This window comes from Crocodylus porosus, unplaced genomic scaffold, assembly GCF_001723895.1.
Source record: "Crocodylus porosus isolate Cpor-Errol unplaced genomic scaffold, CroPor_comp1, whole genome shotgun sequence".
Lineage (NCBI taxonomy): Eukaryota > Metazoa > Chordata > Crocodylia > Crocodylidae > Crocodylus > Crocodylus porosus.
Genome location: NW_017728947.1, coordinates 31,696,842 through 31,719,512, shown reverse-complemented (window position 1 = coordinate 31,719,512; position 22,671 = coordinate 31,696,842). Strand labels below are relative to the sequence as shown.

At 38.7% G+C, this 22,671-nt stretch overlaps 1 protein-coding gene across 4 annotated transcripts in view; it reads right to left on the bottom strand.

Moving 5' to 3' along the window:
- The window catches only part of ANO1 (anoctamin 1), a 133,962-nt gene that overhangs the window by 65,688 nt on the left and 45,603 nt on the right, over nucleotides 1–22,671 (bottom strand). For all 4 annotated transcript variants that reach the window (XM_019551995.1, XM_019551996.1, XM_019551997.1 and 1 more), the window contains exons 2-7: nucleotides 19,543–19,721; nucleotides 14,553–14,879; nucleotides 10,483–10,581; nucleotides 8,684–8,835; nucleotides 6,523–6,577; nucleotides 476–527 (exon numbers count right to left, since the gene is read on the bottom strand). In XM_019551995.1, the coding sequence (XP_019407540.1) occupies nucleotides 476–527; nucleotides 6,523–6,577; nucleotides 8,684–8,835; nucleotides 10,483–10,581; nucleotides 14,553–14,879; nucleotides 19,543–19,721 (864 nt within the window). The remainder of the gene's footprint in view (nucleotides 1–475; nucleotides 528–6,522; nucleotides 6,578–8,683; nucleotides 8,836–10,482; nucleotides 10,582–14,552; nucleotides 14,880–19,542; nucleotides 19,722–22,671) is intronic.

The following is a 22,671-nucleotide window of genomic DNA, read 5'->3' as shown; positions in this document are numbered from 1 at the left end:
TCCTGATCCTGCAATTGTTTACATCCATGGCAACACCAGACAAGCTAGCTCAGGTACTGGAAGCAGTACAGTCACATTAACAGAATGGTCTGGCCAGAAAAATCTGCTCTGCTTCTCAGATGGGCCATTATGTGGCTACACTGCTTCCAGTTTGTGAGATAGATAACTCATTCAAAGCTAATCTCCATATCTGCATGGTACTACATACTGCTTTATGCTGCTGTCCAGTCCTTTTTCAGACTTCAGATTGTCTGATAGAATGAATCTCAGTTTACAATGAAATTCAAGATCTATTTGTAACAACAGATCTATACCTTCACAGATGACAAATTTTCCAGCTTAAAACTATTATACAAGCATGAAGCAAAATGTAGGTGGGGGGATAAAATCTAAACCATGCCTTCCTTTCCAGTTTCGCAAGCATTTATGATATCTGAAAATGAAGTTGACCTCAGACCTAGATATTGTTCCTTACCCATGCTGTATTTGGCTTTGGTACATGTTGTTCTTTTCAGGATTTCATAAACCTGTATTAGCAAAATGGAAGGAGGGAAAATGTTATTTTAAGTATATTGTCAGTGAAAGTGAATAGCAAGATCTTTATCAGAGAACAATTCAAATACAAATACTGGGACCTCTGAACTGTAGATTAATTCAGTACTCTTTTATAAAATTGTGGGTATTGAGGAAATTAGACTATTTTATTTCTATGTCCAGTATCTGTAAGGAGAGAAACTTAACTAAACTGCCAATTAATAAGATACAAGATTTTGATTTGCTTGGGGAAGTGGGTTAAATGTATCTATTTATTATTATAGTACTACTATTTATAGACACTTTAGGAAATGTAGATCCCAGGATAAAAGCATATTTCTACAAATAGCTTGTACTCTAAATTGTCCTATCAGGCCAGCTGGTATAAATTGGCTTAACTCTACTGACATTAAACAAAGCCATGCAGTTTTCACCCAAGTATTTATTTATTTTGAACAACTCTTGTATATTCCAACAGAGGGCCTGAGCAGATGAACATCACCCTATGTTGATCTGGGAAAGAGAAGTACTCTCATGCCACTCTGCACACCGGAGGGTACAGGACAAATTACACATCATAAAAATGAGCAAGTGAGCTGTATGAGACTCACTACTTTTACTCCTGTCTGGCCAAGAGAACACAAGAATAATACAGCAAGAGGATTAAAAGGGACACTGAGGGTCATCAAGTTCAACCCCTTACATGAAAGCAGGAAATAAAAGTGTGTTTTTGAAGGTGCATAGCTCCATAGTTTAATCTTGAGTACTGGCATGTAATCTCAGCTCCCTCCCCCACCTCACAACCTCTCTCTCCATTTTGGACTAAATAGGCAGGAGATACTCAGGGGGCTGTTGCTTCTAAATATGCTGCCGATTCATTTTCATAACTTGCTTGTGCAGCCACAGTTCTAAATCTTATTGGCTCAAAGGTCTAACATAAAGTCGAGAGAGTGGTTTCAGAACTGCAGCGATCAAGGAATCTACCATACAAACCTTGATGCAGCAAAAAGAAGCTCTGAGGTTTATTTAGTGCCATGGAGTGCTAGATGCCTCAATAGGTGTTGGCGCTGTAAAGGATAGCTCTTTTTCTAGTGACATTCAAAGGGTTCATTTGGAATGTTGTTCCTTCGATGTACATATATGAACCTAAATCTTCTAGATCGGGGTGGGCAATTATTTTGGCTGGAGGGCTGCTTAATGAATTTTGGTGAGCTGCTGAGGGCTGCAAGGATAGCCCTGCCCCTTGACAGTAGCCCCGCCCCCTGGTTGCCATCTTGGGACAAGAAATCCCACCTCTAGCCCCTGACCTTTGGAAGTCCCTCCCCTTGCCCCAGAAGTTCTCCTTTGGGAAGGGAGGGTGCTGCCATCTTGAAACCGGAAAAGCACCAAATTACATACTAAAAAAAATATAACATTTCCTATAATTTATTTTAATTTTATTTAAAAAAAAAAACTGTCCTGGTTTATGTGTGTTTGCACAGTATATCTAGAGCAATTGCATAATAGCTCAAATTACAGTCTTTCTCTTGTATATTGTGTGTGAGGGGTAAGGGGACGTATGTGTGGGGTGTGTGGTTGGAGAGTGGGTGTATGTGTGTGTGTGGTGGGAGGGTGGATGTGGGGTATGTGGTTGGGGAGGGGGACTGTGCGAGGGTGTGGAGTTAAGGTTGGTGGAGTGGAAGTGTGTGGGAGGGTGTGGGTGTTTGGGGGAATGGTGGGGGTGCATGTGTATGCATGTATGTGGGTGTGGGTGGGTCCTCGGAGTTTCTGGAGTGTGCCAGTCCCTGGAGCTGCATGTGGTGGCAGTGAGCAAGGTCAGCCCCACCTGGCCCTACAGTGCACAACTCCCTGGGCTCCCACCCCAGTCCCTGGCCACAGCTGGTGGCAGTGTGTAGGGCCAGCCCCACTGAGCCCTGAGCTATGAAGCCAGTGGTGAAGGTCATGGGGCTCAGCTGGGGTGGCAGGGAGAGGGGTGGAGGCAGCCCAGCTCCCCACCATTCCCCATGACTTGTGCATAGCAGTGAGCTGGGCCAGACTGCCAGCTCCATCATGTGGGGCTCTCCCCAGAGGCACAGAGCTCAGACAGACTGCATGCAAGTTTTGTGCAATAGAGCCAGATGGACCCTGTGCCTAGACTCCACACTCATGATGCCCCACCTTGGGTCCCCACTAGTCCTGGGGGACTGGTGCAGGCCCTGCGCTCCCACCACTGCCACTTTCCTTACTGCCACTGCTGCCCTTCACCTACTGCTTCCCTACTCTCCCTCCCACATGCCTGCCCACCATTGCTGCTGCTGCTTCCCACCCGCCACTGCTACTCCCCCTGCCTACCCTCCCTGCCTGCCTGCCTGCCCACCCACTTCTCTAGCTCCAGCCCACCCTGGCCAGCACTACGTGCCATGGAACTGACCTGGCCTAGTGTGGGTCCCATGATGTGGGCTGATCATGGCAGTTTCTGCCCCCGCTTCCTTGCTGGGCACCACCAACTCCATGCCACATGGCGCAGTGTGAATCCAGCCCAACTTGGCCTGGCAAGATCCCATGGCATGGACTGATTAAGGTTATCACCCCCCTCTCCCTCCATCCGATGTTATCTGAGTTTCCACTCAGATGGAGGGAGGGCTGGGAAACAGTCAAAAGGTCACCACGCCAGAAGCCACAGAGCCTTCCGATTGGGGGCTGGTGGTAGGGAGGCTTGGGGGTGGAGTGGGGTGGGGCAGGGCCAGGTGGTCCTGCCACCAGTTCCTCCTAGGTCCTGCTGCTGTTGGCACCTTGTTATATTTAACAGGCAGCCATGGACAGATAATTAATTTTCTAAATTTTTAGGGGCCCTGCGGGCTGGAAAGAATGGCCTGGCAGACCAGATCTGACCCATGGACTGTATTTTGCCCACCCCTGGTCTAGAACCTCACCTCATAATCATGCTTGCAATATCTGTGTGAAGTAAGAAAGCATTTTCTTCATTTTACAGACAGATAATTGTGCAAGGATAGTTTATATAACCTGCCCAGGTCATCAAGGAAAACTTTAGTTGAACTGGGAACTGAGTCAGGGTTTACTGAATTCCAGTCTAGTTCTCTATTCATGAGAGAACTCTTCCATCAATAGGTCTGCCTTAAATGTTATTCCCTAGTTCGGGTGAAGTGAAGTCCTGTTATAGAAATAATTTTAATTATGTAATATATATTTTAGGAATAAATGAAAAGTTCTGTGTCTTGCTTTCTGGATGTCAAACAATGCTTGGGAGTGACAGAATTCCTATTCATTGAGCAGTTGGTGGAAGGGTCAATATTTATACTATGATTCAAAAACACATATTGAAAGATTAGAAAGATGACTTCAAGAAACAATGATAAAGACTGAAGTGCATAAAGCACAAAAGGGAACCATTTGATCTACCTTATATTACAAGGTCACTTTCAGAGATTTTAAACACACAGGCCTATCACCATACTATCTGTTTTACTTCGGTATGTAACAGAATTGATTTTTTTCATGTCTTAAGCTATTAAACAGTGAGCTACCTCTTTCTGCCCCAAACCCTGAGCTATCATCTCTTTTTGTTCCATCTTCCCTTTCCCTTTTTTCGGTCTGTGTGGGCTTCTCATTCTTTTGCTCCTTCTCTTTTAACTGTGATTCCCTTTTTGCACATCCTGCGCCCTAAATCCTCCCTTTCTTCCTTTTTTAAATTGGGCTGGCTTTAAGTGACATTGACACTTCAGTGAAGTGAAGTGACATTGACATGGCCATGTGACATTGACATGGACAAGAATTTCCTTCCTAGTGCACAGATGTGTGAGACCTGCCAAACTAGTGCTAGGGAGACCAGACAGGTTATATTAGAAGATGAACGAGGGAAAATGGGAGTGGGAAGTAGACCAAGTGTCAGAGAAAATAGTCTCCTATTATTATTCTTGTTACAGTAACAGCTAGGATTTCCAGGTGGGACTGACAGTCCATTATTGTGATGAACTGAACTTTGGTAGTGCTCAGGACCCCAAAGACCATGAGAAATGCCACTGTGTTTGGTGCTGTGCAAACATAACCACTTGCTCCAAAGACCATGTAAATGAAGTAAACCAGACAAAGGACAAAACTGGTCATAAAGTCAGCAAGACCTAGAACAATTTTCTCATACTCACACTAAAGGCTGTCAGGAGAGCTGGGAATACAAGTCATGCTTCCTGATTCTGACTGCACTGTCCTTGAGACAATGTGGAGGCTTACTGCCCTTTATTTAATAATTTGGTTGTTAGGCTGCAATGCTTTCAGGTCAGACTCTGCACTTTTTGCACATTGCCATGTACATCCACTGTACAAAATAAGTCACAACAACAGCTCCCCATCTCACTACTCAACAGTCAGTGTTTGGCACCATTCTTCCAAAACACAGCCATAAAAAGAGATTTTAACAACTGTCTGACTTTACTCTGTTTATAATTTTCTATTTCTCTGCAGCCACACTGAATGTATGTTGACACAGAGAAAAGCTGCATTATGCCAACTATACCTAAGTAAATAGGGTTATGCTTTGATTTGTTACTTGGCACACACACAAAGGAGAGTACTTTTGTGAAGCAGCCTTAAGAAGACTTTAATGTTTAATGTAACTGTAGTTACAAGGATGAAATACTGGCAGAAAACAATGGAATGCAATGCAAATGTCTTTGATTAGAATTTTAGGCTAATTTGGCATTATACCCAGTTGATGTACTGGCATACAGACACACACGCACATGCACACACACAGAGAATGGTATTTTTAATGGCTTGTGTGGCAGCTTTTCTACATGCATAGCATTCAGTCCTGCAGTAGAGTTTCAGGGTTGTGTATTAAAATCCTGTATAAGCTTCATGTGAAACTGTGTTGCCAAGCAGACAGGACACCAAATATGAAGGTAGGAAGTATTCATGTGTCACTATGTCCAGATTCATTGTGTACCTTTGTGAAATCCTCTCTTTTCCTAATTGCCTCAGCTCCACCATCTGTAAAATGAGGATAATGATACTTACCCTCCTTTAAAACAACATAATGGGGAAAATGTATATAATTGCTAAACAGTATTCTTAGGGCACCTCTACACACGATTGTCAGCTATGCTGCCATAGCAACGCGCTCCCCGGGTATAGCGCACCGCTAAGGTAACGTAGCAGCGAAATCTACCCATGCACTGCATGCACGGTGCTGTAACTGCTTGTACTGCATCATTCTTTAGTACTTCCAAAAGGAAGCACTAAAGCATGTCAGTGTAACAACATCACCATACAGTGATGTGTAGAAACACCCTTAGAGTTCTTTAGTCTACCACAGTGCAGACTAATAACCACATCAGCAGCAAATGCTACGTGTTAATGTAACAAAGAAGAATGGTCACTGTGACTAAAATACAGCGAGTGTTCTTTCTGTTGAGATTCTTTAATATAAGTTTTGTTGTTATTTTGAAACAATTTTTAAAAGCCAAGAGTTTTTAACCCTACTTCCTATCTGAATGCTGCTTTAAAAATAATCACCACTGCTAATAAGACACAGCTATTATACATCATCTTTCACTGGTGCTTTACAAGCATTTTCTGAAAGGGGTAGGGGTCAGCATTATTTTACAAGAGGGAAAAGCAAGGCAATGAGGGGCAAAATGACCTGTCAGCAATGGCAAGACTAGAACCTTAGTCCTATGAGTCCCATTCCAATGCTTGGTTCAATAGCTTAAGCTACCCCGCAGAATCACCGAGATTCTAACAGAATAAAATGAAAATATTGTGCAAGAAAAGACATGCTGTTCATATCAAACAGCATTTACCATTCAGCATTAGAGCAGAAATACTTGATCCTGTTATTTAAATAATTGCTCACAAGGACAATTAATAGCAGCATCTGGTATAAGAATACAGAGGTAATGAGAGTTTGGACTAATGCTACTAGATGAGCAATTAACACAAGATTAGAATGGTAATATCCTGCTGTACATGACTTAAAAATGCAATACTTACAATCGTGCTCCTAGTTTTGCTATCAAAAAAGGAATCTTTGTCAGACAAGTCAAACCTGTTAAAACATTAGAAAGGAGAACAACAAAATAAATATTGCTTGTTAGGTAATTTTCTTCAGTTGACGACTCCTTCAACATTTTCATTTTTCTGGTTTGTGATAGTAGTTGCACTTAGCTCACACTAACTAAATATAAAAGAATATTCATCTAAAATTTTTTTAAATTAATTAAACTTTTTAAAGGGAATCGCCATCCCAAATGTCTTTGGTTGTGGCAGGCTTGACAGTAGTTTTATGAAGACTTTAGATTATACATTGTATAAAATGGTTTGAGTAGCGATGATCCTGCCTCAGGCAGGAGGTTGGACTAGATGACCTCTGGAGGTTCCTTCCAGTCCTACTTCTCTATGATTTCTATGATGAATTCCTCAGCCTAAAAAGTGCTTGGCAACATTTATTTGACTGTATTTATGTCACAGACTTTTAAGGAAAGAAACTATTTGGCCATCTACTCTGACCTCCTGCATAACTCTGGTTTAGCATTTCAGCCAGTCATTTTTGCACCTAGCCATAACTGCTTTGGAAGCGCTCTTAGCTGGGCTTTGCCTCCTTTATTTAGTAATTACCTAGATGGTCAAACTGAAAAACCCCAAGATTGGGCTGGTAGAAAAGTACTTCTCAACCGGCATGCAAGTTGGAAATTGGATGTCCAGCTATCAGATTATTTTATTAACTGAACATCCCTCATACAATGAATTGACATATTGGGGTAATTTTTACAAATGTAGGGACAAGTTGAACGTGACACATACACTGTTATTAAAAATTAAAATATGTCAATTTTTTCCCTCATAACAACCTAGCATGAAGCTCCCTTTTGGTATATTACAGCTAGGAATCTACTCAAATTGCAGCTTTGTGATTGCCATTTTTTAGTTTCCATGAAAATCTCAATCACCATGAAAAAAATGGCACTGACCATGATTTTCCAGGAAAACCAAAACCCCCAACTTAACGAAAATAAAATGCTGGCTTCCAGTGGGAGTTAGTGGTTCTGGCTGCTATTGCAGCCCAGGCTCACAGCTGGCCTGGGAGGGGAAGTTGCCAGCTGGCAGAGTGGCACAAAGGGCAGCTGTCAAGGTGGTAGCTACCCCCCTCAACCCTCTCTGCTAATCAGTGCCTTCCATGTGGCCTCGCCCCTCAGCAACCAGCAGTCAAAATGACAGCCACCCCCTCATCTTCCCGGGGCCTCTCCACCAATCAGAGTTGAGGGGAGGGGCCACTGTGAAATGACCCAAAATTGACTTTTCAGTCTGTGACTAAGCTGTGAAAATTGCTTTCTCTTGCTGTGATTTAGGTATGTCCCCAATTATAGCCATAAAAATGAAAATAAACATGTACATGGTGCTAAGTTTTAGATGGCTGTGTATGTGGGAGAGGGGCAGTGCAGGAAGAATATATAGGTGTAAACTAAGGCCATGTTATCTTAAATCTCTCTGGACATCAGAGAAAGAGGTCCTGTAAAGTCATCTCAACACAGAAATTATTCTGCCATATTCTTCCTCTTGTATTTTTCCTTACTTGCATCCATACACAATTCCAATTATTCTAAAGATCTCATAAGCCCAAACTTAAGCCTGCTCCTATTGAAATGAATGACAAAACTCCCACTGATTTCAGATCTTGCCCTTTCCTTATAGATTGTATGAACATGAATTACCTACCCATATAATATTAATAGGTGAATCAATTAAATTAATCAACCCACATTCCTGTCTACAAATCTTTCTGAATATTTAGTTTTTGTATTGAAAAGAATCATGGTAAAACGATAAGTGCTACAGTATAAATATATCTTTATAGTCTAAAAGGCAGATTTGTTACTCTGTTCAAAAGTTTTATCAAATACATGATGACAGCTAAAATGAGCTCAAATATCACAGAATGGTCTTTTTTTTTTAGAACCTATTCCTGCACTGTGAACTAAATTAATGTTAACTTATTGAAAAAGAAAAAAAAAAAAATCTTAATTTTAATAAGTATTACTGCAGATTTCCAGGGGGTGACATTTTTTTCATTAATCTTTCCATGCTTCAAGATGTATTAAAAAGTTGGAATCTGTTGACATAAAAAATGGTATGTTTGGATGAAGCTTTCACTTACAAATGCTGTTTCTCCCGGGAGAATGGGTAGGAGAGGCGTTTCATTGTCTGTGGTTTGTGTTCTGCTACTTTTGGTTGGATGGGTTCTGTTATTTTTTGAATCACAGAATTAATTTTTTTCAAAAGACCATGGGCCTGATTGATTTGATACACCTAAGCAGAAAAAGAGAGAAACATACAATTAAAACTTTACTACTTTCAAGTTATTCACAAAAAATGGTGAAATATAAGGAATAAAACTATCATTTTCATCTTCTGAAGCAGAGGAATCTGCTATGGCTCTCTACCTTCTTGGATACAGAATGGTAAACTTGAGGGAAACTCAAAGTTCATTTATTCTTTAGAAGAAAATCTTGCTTCTTTGCAATTCTAAGTAATTTGTTTTATTAGAGGGAAAACCACAAAGTTTCTCTATGGACACTATTGCAAATTAAAGGTAAAAGTTATTTCTGTGGCCTCTGTAACCTTCTTAGTGGGACAGGAGAAAGTCCTGGAGGATCCACAGACTATTCCTAATAACTGCTGAATGGATTTCCTTTCTGAGCTCCATGAGGTATAGGAAGACTTGCATGAGAATGTCTTGTAGGGATTTCTGGCACCCTACATCATTTGTAGAAAAGAACTAGTTTTACGTATATTCTTCACCAAGACAATTTGGGTCTACCACTATTCTGTGGTACCAGAGATACTGGAAATGCTTTAAAAGCTAAATAAGAAAGGCAAACTTCAAAATCTGAGCCCCACAGTTATTCCTTGAATCTAATCTCTCAAGTAGAAGGTGACCAAATGAATGGGTTTGGTTTGAGCTGATTTCTAGGCACAACTGGGTAAAAGTTCATTTCTCCTTTCTACTGGACTATGACTGAAAGATGAGAAATCTGTGTGCATCTTTCCCCCTCTCCCCCTGGCCACTATTCAATGAAAAACTCTTTCCCATGTGGTACCATAGCTTTTAATATCAAGGGGCAAAACAGGTTTTTGTTTAAAATTGGAAATATAATTAAAGCAAATCATGTGTTAAGTGAGTTAAGAATGGCTCCTAATACATATTTCAAACCAAAGTATAATTTTAGGTTTGTAATAAATTGCTTTGGGTTTTGAAACTGCTTCTTGTTCCATTACAGATTGCTCTCTGCAGAGTCTGGGACCTGCACTTAGGAATGTCATTAAATATTAATTCATCTCTAAGTTATGCTCACTGAGCAGGTACAGATATATATATCTCAAAGATTATATGAATTTTGTCCTGTGATGGAAATACACTATCATTTTTGTAATGACATTTCAAATATTCTGAAGGGTAATTTATTCTATGGTAATTTAGTTCCAGATCTTTTGAACACTTACATTCGTGATTAGTTTCTGACATAAGTACTCCCTGAACTCGATGGAACTATTGGCATGAAAAATAGTTCTCCCACAGGCCTGTTTAGGATTGGGGCCTTGGTAGAGAGAAAAAAATATTGTTGTCCATGCAGCCTACTCTTTCAAGATGTGTGGAAAGAATGAAATACGGCATAGAAAGCAGTCAGAGGCCCAGGAACTCTTGATTTCTCTCCTGATTCCAACAGTAATTCTTTCTGTGGCCTTATGGAAATCAATTAGTCCCTCTGCCTCATTTCTATAAAGGTGAAAAACAAAATAATACTAATTTCCTTTGTAGGATTCATAAATGTTTGAAAAAGACTTTGAGGGTGAAAAACCCTATATAATTTTTGCATGTAAAACAGCATACACACACACTTGCTGATGTAGAGGTGCATGTTGTGACTACTGGAGAAAAAGAAAATCAGCACTAACCTTTTTTGTAGGCATTTTCAGCTTCAGAAATTCTGCCTCCCGGCACAAGACATGCCAAGGTGCATGTATTTTTACGAATCCAACCCCATGGATTTTAGTCTAAAACAGGAAGAAAGGACGAGAAAATGCTTTATAAGTGGTAAAATAAGATGCTGCTTTTCCTCCAGTTTCAGAAATTGCAGACTGAAGAATAAAATTTCATCTACTTCTAAATAACTCTGATGCAATCCTTTAGTGTATTATTTGGTTGACTGACTGCAGGTGCCCGTACCACAAATGTTAAATACCATTATTCTCTAACAGAATAACTAGCTGTTTGGAAAATAAAGGGTAATTGCCATGGACAAAGAAAATGTACTTAGCAACTCAATTTACGTCAAGCACATTGGGACTGTTCCTGTGAAGTTTGAGAGTTAAGGATCGTCAGTAGTATCTTACTGCAAATGCCAGATAACTTGAAGGATAAGAACCACAGTCCCCTTGTAAGAGAGAGCCAAAAAACACTGGACAATTTAGAGATGAGGGAATCTGATCTTAGATGATAAGCTTCTTAATCAGAAAAAAAAGAAAATATCAGATAATGATTAACAAATATTTCATAATATGAATGTATTTACTGAAAGGCTGTCTAAGCCTTACGTACATTAGTATACAAACTAGAGAGAAATCTTAGCCATTACATTTGGCTCCTATTGATCTGCAATCATCTCAGTTCTTAGATTTGAAGCTTGACCTCAAACACATTTTTATTTAAATGTTCACACTGTAATAGTGTTTTTTCATTTGTCACTTCAATACCCCAGAGTGAACTGTACCTATCTTTTACCAGTTCAACAGATTATTAAATATAAATGAAAGCATAACTTTAAATAGCACTTCAGTCTTATATTTCTATCCTTGCTGCTTTACTAGTTTATACAGTTATAAAAGCTTGTTTCCAGTCTGCAATATTCTGCACCTGCTTTCCAGAAATTCATTACTCAGGGGACATAAATATCTGCCCTTTCCAATATGGCACAGCTTCAAAAAAACATCTATGAGTTTTACTGCACAAAGGCGAGTTTAAGCAACTTAATATACATCTTCTCTTCAACAAATGCTCACTTTAAACTAATATTAACATATTACATATTAACATATTATTAACATGTGACATAACTTCATGGCATGCTATTCAAGCTCAAGCTTTTTGCCCTGCACTCAAGCTTTGGACATGGAATTTGACATAGATGTCTGTCCCTCACATCTCTGTTAATTTCTCTCCTGTTTTGTTATCTTTTATTAAAAAGATAGTAACTCTCTATGCATGGAGTCCTGGTTTAAACTCTGAGGCTATCATCCTTGAAAGCAGTATTACACATCATAGGTGGGAACATACATATAGCCTTCTATTTAAAAGCTGCATGACTTGGCACAAGAGTTCCAAGCTGTTTGCAAGGTTCATGGAAGGCTCCTGTTATTTACATTCAGGAATGTATTTGTATTTTAAGTGTATGTTAGGAATACAGAAGTGGAAAAAGAAAAATAAATTTCACATATGTGTATATTTATAAATATTTAATGGGCGTACATCCATATGTACTAAAAACACAGACCTAAAGTGCTTAGCACCACATTTAAGGTCCTGCAACTAAAACTCACAAAATGTTTACCTGCCTCCATTGCAACCTTAACCATATTTCTGGATCACTTAATTAAAATATAGCTGCTTCCTTGGAAATTAATAGAACTATGGCCATCCTATTAATTGTACTGGCAGCACTTCACACACATCTTAATTATTCTACATAGTCAGTGTCTTTTAATAGAACATATTATTTTTGTTGTGCAGGTGAAAGGATTTATATGATATACTGCTGATCTCTAAACATAATGGAAGGATGAAATTACATCTTAGATCCATGAGCTTAACCTAGAGCATTTACTAAAGGTTCCCAGGAGCAGATTTCATGCTCTTGGATGTTAGACTGAGGTGCAACAAATTCACTGCTCATAACTCAATAAAATTTGAATTACAGGTGATGTTCAGCCTCACAACTCAGAGTGAAAAATGACCAAACTTTCAGGTTTTTCAGGGTTGCTTCAGACTCTATTCTAGCTGTAATAATGCAAGGGCACCGACTCATTTCATTAAAGAGATAATTATGTAGTTTCCAGAAGAGATCCCAAAATGAGAAACTTCGGATTCAGATAAAGATTTTAGAAATACAAAAATTACTCTAATCTGGGGCTCAGGTCAAATTTGCATTTTTTTATTTTGAATATTCCCAGAAATTCACAAGTGTTCAAATCCTATATTCTATTTTGTGCCCATCTTAAAAACTTTTGTAAAGTATATTAAACTATAATGCAAGCTCAACTGCAAGATGTGTTAAAGGTTACAATGATGATATACATTGTCTCTTAGGACTGACATTGATCAACCCCTCTTTTTCTTTTCTATCCACCTCAACTTTTTTGTTGGTTACAATTTTAACAGAAGGGGAGAAGAAAAAAGAAACGGTTAGAAAAAAGCCATAGGATGAGGGAAATGGGGGAAAATCTTCAGGTGTCTGAACTCTAAGAGTTTTCTGAGGAAGAGGGGGAAGGTTTTATAGGCTTGGGTAGGTGAAAGAGCTCCCCAATATGAGAGCTGGACAACTTTATCATCTGCAGAAATGTCCAAGATATGTACAGAGCCTCTGTGCTACTTTCCTGTCTTTTCTCTTCCTTCAACACTCTGACATCTTCAGGAACCTTGCCACTATTGACTCTTTACCACCTTAAGTCTTAACATTTCCACCTTTCTAGGGTGCAGTCAATTAGGGGCAGGTCTTTGTGGGTCTTATTTGGGAATTTCTCAGCAGTGTTTTCTTGAGAGAATGATATATAAAGGAACTCTACCTATTTTTACTCAGTCTACTGCCCAGCACCTAAAATCCACAAAATTCATTAGCTTTTTGTGGAGGAACTTGCATAATCTAAGGGAGAGTGTGTGAATTCCTGCCTCATTGGCCTTTCCCTAGTCCCATTTTGGGGTTTTATCCCTCCCATACTATAAAACACAGCACTACTGTGCTTAATTATTTCACAACATGTTTCTTTTTCCTTTTTTTGAAGCAGTCTAATGCTATGGAAGCTATTGGAATTACACATTTCCAGTATATGTATGGAAAAATACAGGCTATCCATTCATATACGTAAAAATGTTAGATAAGACAGTTTTAGCTGTATTCCGGCTTTACTTTTACTTAATGTTCAAAGGCCACATCTACACAAGATGCTAACTGCTCAGTAAACCAATAATACTGCACAATAGTGCATCACAGCACAAACAGTGCTAATACACTACTGTGCAGTATTATTAGGCTACTGCACAGTAGTGTCACTAAAAAGGTGTGCTCCTTTTTGATTTAATACTTGATTACACAAGAACTAAACCGAATGCACAGTTACTATGGTACATTAATGAATGTGTAGACATGCCCAAGGTACTTTATTTTCTGGATCATGGAAATACTATCAGAAGCCTAGCTGTCATGTTTGTTCCTGAAAAAAGAAGTATAAATGAATTAAAGTTAAGGATAAACAAACATGCTGCTTCAGTTACTGAGCTGCATACCAGTGTGATATTAACCACAGTATAATCCTGATCCAGTTGCGTGTGTTGTGGCTGATGTCAGTGGCACTATGTATACTAAAGGCCAGATTCCTCAGACACTGAATACCTGTACCTTTCACTGCAGTCAGATTCTCAGTGGGCACATCTACACGTCACCCTACGGTACCGTTGCTACTGTGCTACTTCCTTTTGGAAGCACTAAATGATGGTACTGTAACAGCCTGTACTGTGCCATGCTGGTGGCACATGGTTAATTTTAGCTGCTAAATTGCTGCAGTAGTGCACTATAGTGAGGGAGTACATTGCTATGGTGACATAGCTGCGGCATCACGGTTTGTGCCTGCTAATGCTACATCACCATAGCACATTGCTACAGCAACGTAGTGTCTTGTGGAGATGTGCCCACTATGTCTTAATATTTGGCCCTCACTTGTTATGTTACTCTTAAGAAGCTGAAAAGGTTAATTACATCTTCATCTCTTTCCAGTTCCAGACCCGCCTCAATGAGGTTGCTCTCATACTCCTCTCTACGGAATCTCTTGTCATCTTCATGGTAGTCCATCTGTGGCTCACTTTCTCCCATGTCAAGGTTCACTCCCTTCCCAGGAAGTGGATGATCCTGTTTGGTATTTCGAGCACTTGCATCATTGTGATGAATTAGTTTAGTGAGTGTTCTGCCCATAGAGGATTTTTTGTAATGATAAACCAAGATATAATCCACTTTCCTCTTGCCATCTCTAAAATAGAGTCCATATTTGCAGTTGGCATCTGGATCTCTAGACAGTGAGTTTAATAACTGTAAATGAGAGGTGAAGAAAAGAGGGAGAGAAAAAAAGAATAAGAAGTGTTATTAATACCCTTGTTGACATGGATACCAAACGCACCAAACATTAAATAAAGCCAACCTCAAATTCAGATAAAGTGTTCCTTCTTACACAGGGAAAAGAACATCCTATTTTCAAATACCCTGGAGCATGAGGGAAGCCCTCCCATACAACTTACTAGGAAGAATTTTGCAAGTTAACACCTGTAGTTTTGCTGATTGATCTGCTGAGGTTCTATTGCCCAGAAAGAGATAGATAACATGCCTGGGATTTAATCTAATTACCAACCCCCAGATTCATAAGCCAGCTACGTGATGGGTTTGGTTTTCCCCTTTGTGGGTTAATTACCACTAAGATCATCTGTCCTTTCTTCCCATGACATCTGTGTTTTAATTCTGACCAATAGATTAATATCATGTGCAAACATTTCTCGCTTCTCTTATCTATAGCTGCAAGTTTGCATCATCTGAAAAATGAGATCAGCTTAGACAGAGACTGAAGGGAGCCAGATGGTCCTACAGCTCAGTCAAAAATGGCAAGTGGACTGTGGTCAGTCTTTACTTAATTCATGATTTTTGTTCCCTCATGTAAAGTCCAAGTCTCACTAAAATTTGCTGGTAGTAGAAATATTTACTCCAGACTTGGAATTATGCATTATTCATTAAAAGCCATCTATGCTTTCAGTGTTGCACCATGTCTGAAACTGCACATGCAGTTAAAAATATTTCTTGCTACCAGGCAAATATGGAAACAGCAGTACTATAAGGCACGGAAGTAACTTGTTATTTAGTCAGAGCTTTTCAAACAAGATGCCAAAATCTGCCCTTAATGCGCACACAGAATTTTGAAGAGGGAAGCTGACCAATAGATTTACTTATTTTCATAACAAATGCAAGCTGTAGCTATGACACAACAGAGACTGAGGTCACACACAATTCATGGCTTTTAATTTTTCAGGAAGACTTGGAATTAATTCCCCACATGCATTCACCGGCAATGAACTGCTGGGGCAAATGGCAGGAACTGTCCATCAGTTGCAAATCAAACAGGCTACAGTCCAGCTGTGACAGGTGCATCAACTGTTTGTTGTACATACAGCTGTGGATTAAAGCATACGCAGGAAAACATTTTTCCTCTTAAAGAAAGGCCAGATATGATACCCACTGATGGAAGGAGCTAAATATATATTACAGCCTGCATGAGAACTTACTTTATGTTAGAACCTGACCAAAATAACACCATACAGGATACATGTAATATCTGCTAAAAGCCAACTGATTTCAGTTGGATGGGGTAGCCTGAGTTTAAACGTTATCATCTCTTCTCACTTTGAGCCCAGAAAAGGCCCTTCCTTCCACATATTTAGGCCTTCTTAGCATGTATGTCCAGCGTATGTCTCTTTTTAGTAATACCAACCCAGTGCTTTCCACACTTACAAGACTCCAGAATTATAACCTCAGAACTCTGTAAAGTTTTTAGCTCCATATTGTCCTTACTGTCAAGGAGTGCCTTACGTGCACATCTCCTCCCATGTTTTTGTATATTTAAGAGCCAAAGCCTGGGGAGACTTTGACTTGGACAATATTCACTTTAGGCAATAAATCATATTCACTCGAGTTAGAAGGGTGAGAAAGTACTTTGAAGAGGGAGCCAGATTTACAGTAGTCAGGTCAAAGGCCCTACTCTTCTGTGAGCAAATAACAACATAATTAAAATATTAAGGTATATTAAATTTAATCTTTACTTATTTTAGGACACATGTCTTGTGTAGGAAAATTAATCTACTGTCTACAGTTCTGACTGAACTTTCTCAGTCCTGTTCTGATTGGTTGTTTGCTTACCTTATGCCTACTCTGCACCCCTTAAGAGTCCATTAATCCTGGTCTCACTCCAATCGTGCTCCTCTCAGTCTTTTCTTCATTGTCCGTGCCCCAGAACTCTCTCTTCCCTTTAGTGCCCCCTTCACTCGTTTTTCCATTTAGCATGCCCCCCTTAACTAAGCCCCAAGCCTGTACGAACAAAATTGGCATTTGCTGCCATTTCACTTTTTCACTCTGTGTGATAACCTTTTTCCTGCTTGTGTCTGTTTTGTCTGTTTAAATGTTAAGGTCTTTGGGTCCACAGACTATGTACTACGCTGTGTCTGTACAGTGCTTAACAGAATAAGCCTCTATTCTTGGTTGGCCCTTTGACACTACAAAGAACAGAAGTATTATTATTAACTATTAGTCTCATGCTCTACATCACTAAGAATACATTGAACTTTTCATTCTGATTGAATTGCGCCCTTAAAATGGACATGTAGATTTTTGTGGCAGCAAAATATTAAGGGACATAATATAATTCAGTCTTCATGATGTCAAATCTGTTTAAAACAACTGATCACCCTCAGTAAAATCTAGGAACTTTAATGCTTCTATTAGGACCACCATTCTCTTTTCACTTTGAGAAGTGGGGCTCCAATGATGAATTCTTTATTAAAACATAGCTCTAATAGGTAAAGCTCAGGTCTTGATCATGTCAAGTTCTGAGCACCTGGTAATCCTACTGAAATGAATAGGGTTTTCTGGGGTAACTCAGCATCAAGGCTTGGGCTTTGGAGTACTTTCTGGGATACTTGGCTTCAGGACAGCCCTGGAAGTGCTGTATTCATAATTACAGTAAAAAAAAATGGACTAGACTGGGAATGCTACAAGGGTTCCACTTGCAGCACCACGACTCTGTGGTCTGCCCTGTTTTAGATTAGGCAGATAGTTCTAGCAGGTTAGTGCAAGTATACTACTTGCTTACAACTCCTAGTGTACCATCTAAAAATCAGCAGAGACATGGCAATCCCTTTTTATGAACTCCCCTGCCACCTCTGTGATAGAGGATATGAAAGTTGATACAGAAGGTGCTTTTCCTTTTTTTCCCTTGGAGCCATTAGCACCAGAAAAGAAAGGAATTGCACTAAAAACCAATCTAGCCTCGAATGTAATGAGGAAGAATACAGCTTCTTTCAGAATTTGGACTCGTCATTTGGAAATCTCATTTGTATTCTAATTCTTTTTTATTTAATCTTGAGACAGGCGTCTTTCCCTAGGTAAGCCAGTAACAGCTTTACCTACTGAAACTTTTGGACACATTCTAGCATGCTTAACGAAACAGAAAAACAATCTTTCTTTATGGTTTTCATGTGCTATCACTGTCCAGAGGAGAACTTTTATGAAAATGTTACTTTAGTGATAAAATGTGTTCTGTTCTCTGGGTGCAAATGCTTTAATCTTGGAATCATTCACAAGTTATTTGATGAGGTTTAGAGCTGCACCAAAGCTCCCAAAGGTAAGAAAGGTGCATCAGGACCCTGAAACAAATAGGAACAGCAGTGAGGTTCCAAAGAAGCATTGAGTTGGCCATGGTTCCACAGGAGTGCAGGAGCTGTGCCAATGCTCAAGGGGACACAAAAATGCCCTTCCTTCCTTTGTCTGTCCCAAGTGAACCCAACCTTACAGAGCTTCTCATTTCTGCCCGATCCTCTATAGAGCCTGCAAGTCCTGCAAGGACTCAGCCTGGAATTTAAGCTCCATACCGGCTCACTTCACATTTTTAAGCCCTGCAGAAAATCTAGCTTATTTTCAAAATTGCTGAAATCAGAGACTATGAAACAGATCCAAACACCATTCCTTCTTCCTCCATATACCTGATAAACACAGATCTAGGTTAAGATATCATATATGTTGAGATCCTGAACTCCACAAGAACTGTTAATGAGAAGCCATCTTAAGGAGTCCATAGACTTGGCCTCAGTAAAATTACTAAAATATAAGGTCATCTCAAAAACCATAGGTGACCTGCCAGGGTGGAAAGATTTTAGTAAGTTTGCTAGTCCTGCTTTGAAGAAATAATAGTGCAATTCTTTTAAGCTGGTGAAATTCAGGTTGAAAAAATATTTCTTGTTTGGCATGAATCAGCATAACCGCTTTGAAATAAATGGTATTATCATTTTCAATAATGGAGAAAGACTATTGTATTTCTAGTTTTTTCTGTTAAGTAAGATTAGTATTCCCTTTCTCAGCCGCAATTCCCTTCCTTACCTAGCCACATACATTCAGACTTTTTAGATACTTATGCCAGTGCTAAGTACTAAACGTATCTCCATCTATATCAACCATTTACAAGTCAGTTTAGGTGTTTTAAGTTTTAAAAACATTTTAGAAAGCATTTTCCCTAGTGTTTATGTTTTCAGAAAACAGGAACCTATAGTACGCTATGGGTTATCAATATATCAGTCCAGTGCAAATGGATATGCATAGATTTGGGATAAAAAAAAAAAATGAAGACATTTATAATCTCTTTTTGATATAGCCAAATAGATTTGAAAGGCTCCCATAGCTTTGTTCACTGGCTTGTTTAAACCAGGAATAAGTGACCCTTTATATACTTTAGATCAATCCTTACCCTCTAGTTTACCTATGTATTTAGAGCTAGTAATTTATCTCATTTTACAAGCAAAAGTGCAAAGAGCACATTATCTAACCTCAACCCTGTATGTGCAACTTTGTTTTATGGAGGGGGGCTAGGGATTCTGAGAATAAAAAAAACCGGATTCCATGCCACTAAACCCAGATGTTATCATCCAATAACCCCTCTACTTACTGTACTTTCATGCTGGACATATCCTATGTCTTCAATAGCTCGGATGTTGATAATGTGAATCCCCTTCTCCTCAGCAGGTAGAGATGAATATTTCTCATTCACCCTCATTTCTGTTTTGTTTGGAGCCTCTCCGAGGTTTTCTGGCAGAAATTCCAGCCCATGAAAAGCACTGTCAGAGTCTAAAAGAAAAGCAAACAGGTTGGTCTTTATTTCAAGCCCTTGTCCCTCCCAGCACTATTCAAGCTAAAACATATCCTGTTCCTGCTTGTTTTCTGTCCCTACACCTTCATTCCTTATTCCCACCCCTTATTTTCTTAGCTTTGCCTCCTGCTATCCTGACTATGGCCACAATTCTTGTGAGATCATCCCAGCTCTCTTCTGGATATTTGCTTAGTTCAAGTTTTGTTTCATTTTGTTACAGTGCTTATAAAATCTCAGGAACTGTTTACTAATTGTCTCTCCTCTCCCCCATAGGGACCTTGCTATATTTCTTAAAGAACCTTATTCTGAACATTAGCAGCTGAGAACAGGTCTTATGTCATTTTCTCATTGTATAGCAGGGAGGTTTTTTCATCGTCTGTGACTCCATGGTGTTACCTCAAGGAAAACTGAATACATCTAGTTTCCCTTTGAATTTTCATATGTAAAGGAAGAATCTGCTTCTCATTAAAATAAAACTGTCTTTTGGAGAGAAGACTTTTTTCTTCACCAAAACAACTTTCAGGTTTGTGGTTACTTTTCTATACAATTTACAAAACCACAAGTTTGCCATTCTAGATTTTTTCATGTAACAGTTTCAGCTACACTTGTTCTACTCTGAGCAAACAGATAACTAAGATGTAGAAAAATGTAAACCACATACATTATGCATATTTATACAATACCTTCTAGGTATACCTTTGTAAAATTTCACTCATTTGAGGGCAATGAAACCCAAACCTGCAGAACTACACTTTTTCACTGGTCTGTGTTTAGCTAGGAGTTTGTTTCAGGAAAGGCTAAGAATTAAGCAAGGCTTCCAGGATTTGGCTTTGAATAGCTAATTAAAGTACACAGAAAAACATGTGCAAGAGGCTGCTGGTCCAATTACCTTATATATTCCTCCTCTTTACGTCCATCAGATGATTAAGAGAAGTCAAACAAACAGCATATAACACCTGGTCAGCTAAACAAAGCTATACTATGAGGAGAAAACTCCCTTTGCAGGTGCAGCTGCTGATCAGCTAAACAGCAAGGAATGCAGACTGATAACCTCTCACATTTTATCTGAGTACCTTTTAAACTAATAGCAAAGTTATTCCTATCTCTTTCAGATCCCTTCTGGCTGTTGAGGAACTACAAAGATGTAATGGGGTGGTGGAAGGAGGAAAGCTCATTGCAAATACAGTTCCATAACATTTTTACACTTTATGTTTCTATTTTTTGTCCTCCTGAATTTATTCAAACTGTGAGCTGCATCTTCAGTTAGGTGTAAATCAAGCATTTAGGAATACAGATATCTGTCCCAACAATTTATTTCATGAATGGAAACTGGGACTCCAGAAAGGGAGTTTGGTATTTCATTGGGCTGATGATGTACCCTGCTATATCTTTAATATAAATTATACAGAAAAGAGATTGTTTTAGATTTTTGAGTATATGAGTACTGTCCCAATAAAATTTCATAGGAGCAAATTCCAGAGTGGAATGAAAGGCTGAAAAAAACCCTGTATATCTCTTTTTAGCTAGTTTCAACATAATGGCCTTTAATTTGTCACAGATAACATCTATATCTGTTAATAGATGTCATCACAGAAACTTACATCCTATGACTGAGACTAAAATATAAATATGAGGCCTGATGGAAGGCTTTTTGTAGTCAATGGAAAAAAATCTATTGAATTCAGTGGGCTGTAAATTAGACCCTTAGTCTTTTCAAGAAGACTAAAATATGAATGGCTAGCACTTCTGATTTGAAAAATTTACATTTGAAATTATCATTTTTTAATTTTGTTTAAATAAAAGGCCTGACCCTGACTTCTGTATTTAGGCAAAAATAAAGCTATCGGGGGAATTTTGCTGGAATCAGAGGGATCTTTCCTGAATGGGGAAATGCAAGTTGTGCGAAAGTTTGAGATTATATATATATATATATATATATATATTTTTTAAATAGCAAAGCTGTATTTGCAATTGAAAGTGGGAACTCTTTTTAAAACTTCTATTTAAATCCAAGCTTTTCTCTTCTACAGATTACACTGTAAATAGTTTTAGACAGCTCCAAGAAAGGTTAAAAAAATAACAGCAACTTTAAAATAAGAAATGGAAAAGAATATTTATTAAGAATAACATAAAAAACTGCAAATGCTTGAAAAACTGAGATATGGTTACATAGCACATCTTGATTATATTTTTCTGTGCTTTCAAATTCTTAATTTAACTTACAATGGCATGGATTCTTAGTGCCTGGGCTACTATAATTTTCAAGTTCTAATGCATATTGTTTCCTCTAATACTGTCAATTATTTAATTCTTGTTTAACAAAAATCTAGTCTTGGATTTTTCTTGGTGATCAAGGAAAAATCTCTATTACCTGATTTATGTAGAATTGATTTCACATAAATGGAGTATGTAATTTCATCATGGCCTATATTGTAGTTATTCTACATACTAGAACGACACCAGAAGTTCTTCAAATCCATCATCTGACCCCAGCAGTCTTTTCTGCCCAAGTGCATTTAGACATAGTACTAAATTACAACAGAATGGATCATGCATAAAACCCAATGATCTTGTAAGGTCCCTTCCAGCCCCTAACATCATTGAATCCCTATGGACCTTTACAAATCTTTCTTTTGTGCTGATTAGGTATGGCTTCTTTAAAAAAATGGCATACCTCATTAGGTCTATGCAATCAAAATCTCTCTAGTAAGAGTTGTGTGAATAATAATTTTGCTTTCTGGCTGAACTGAAAACCTAAAGAAAATTTGAATTCAGGCCAACCAAAAGTAGAACTGTTAGTTGAAATGGAAACTTTCCAGGAAATAAAACAAAAGGGGGTGGGGAGAAATGTTGGTTCTGTTTGGTCTGAAAAATTTTGTTTAACCTAAGAAATGCTAATTTATTTTAGACTAAGTGAAAGATTTTTTT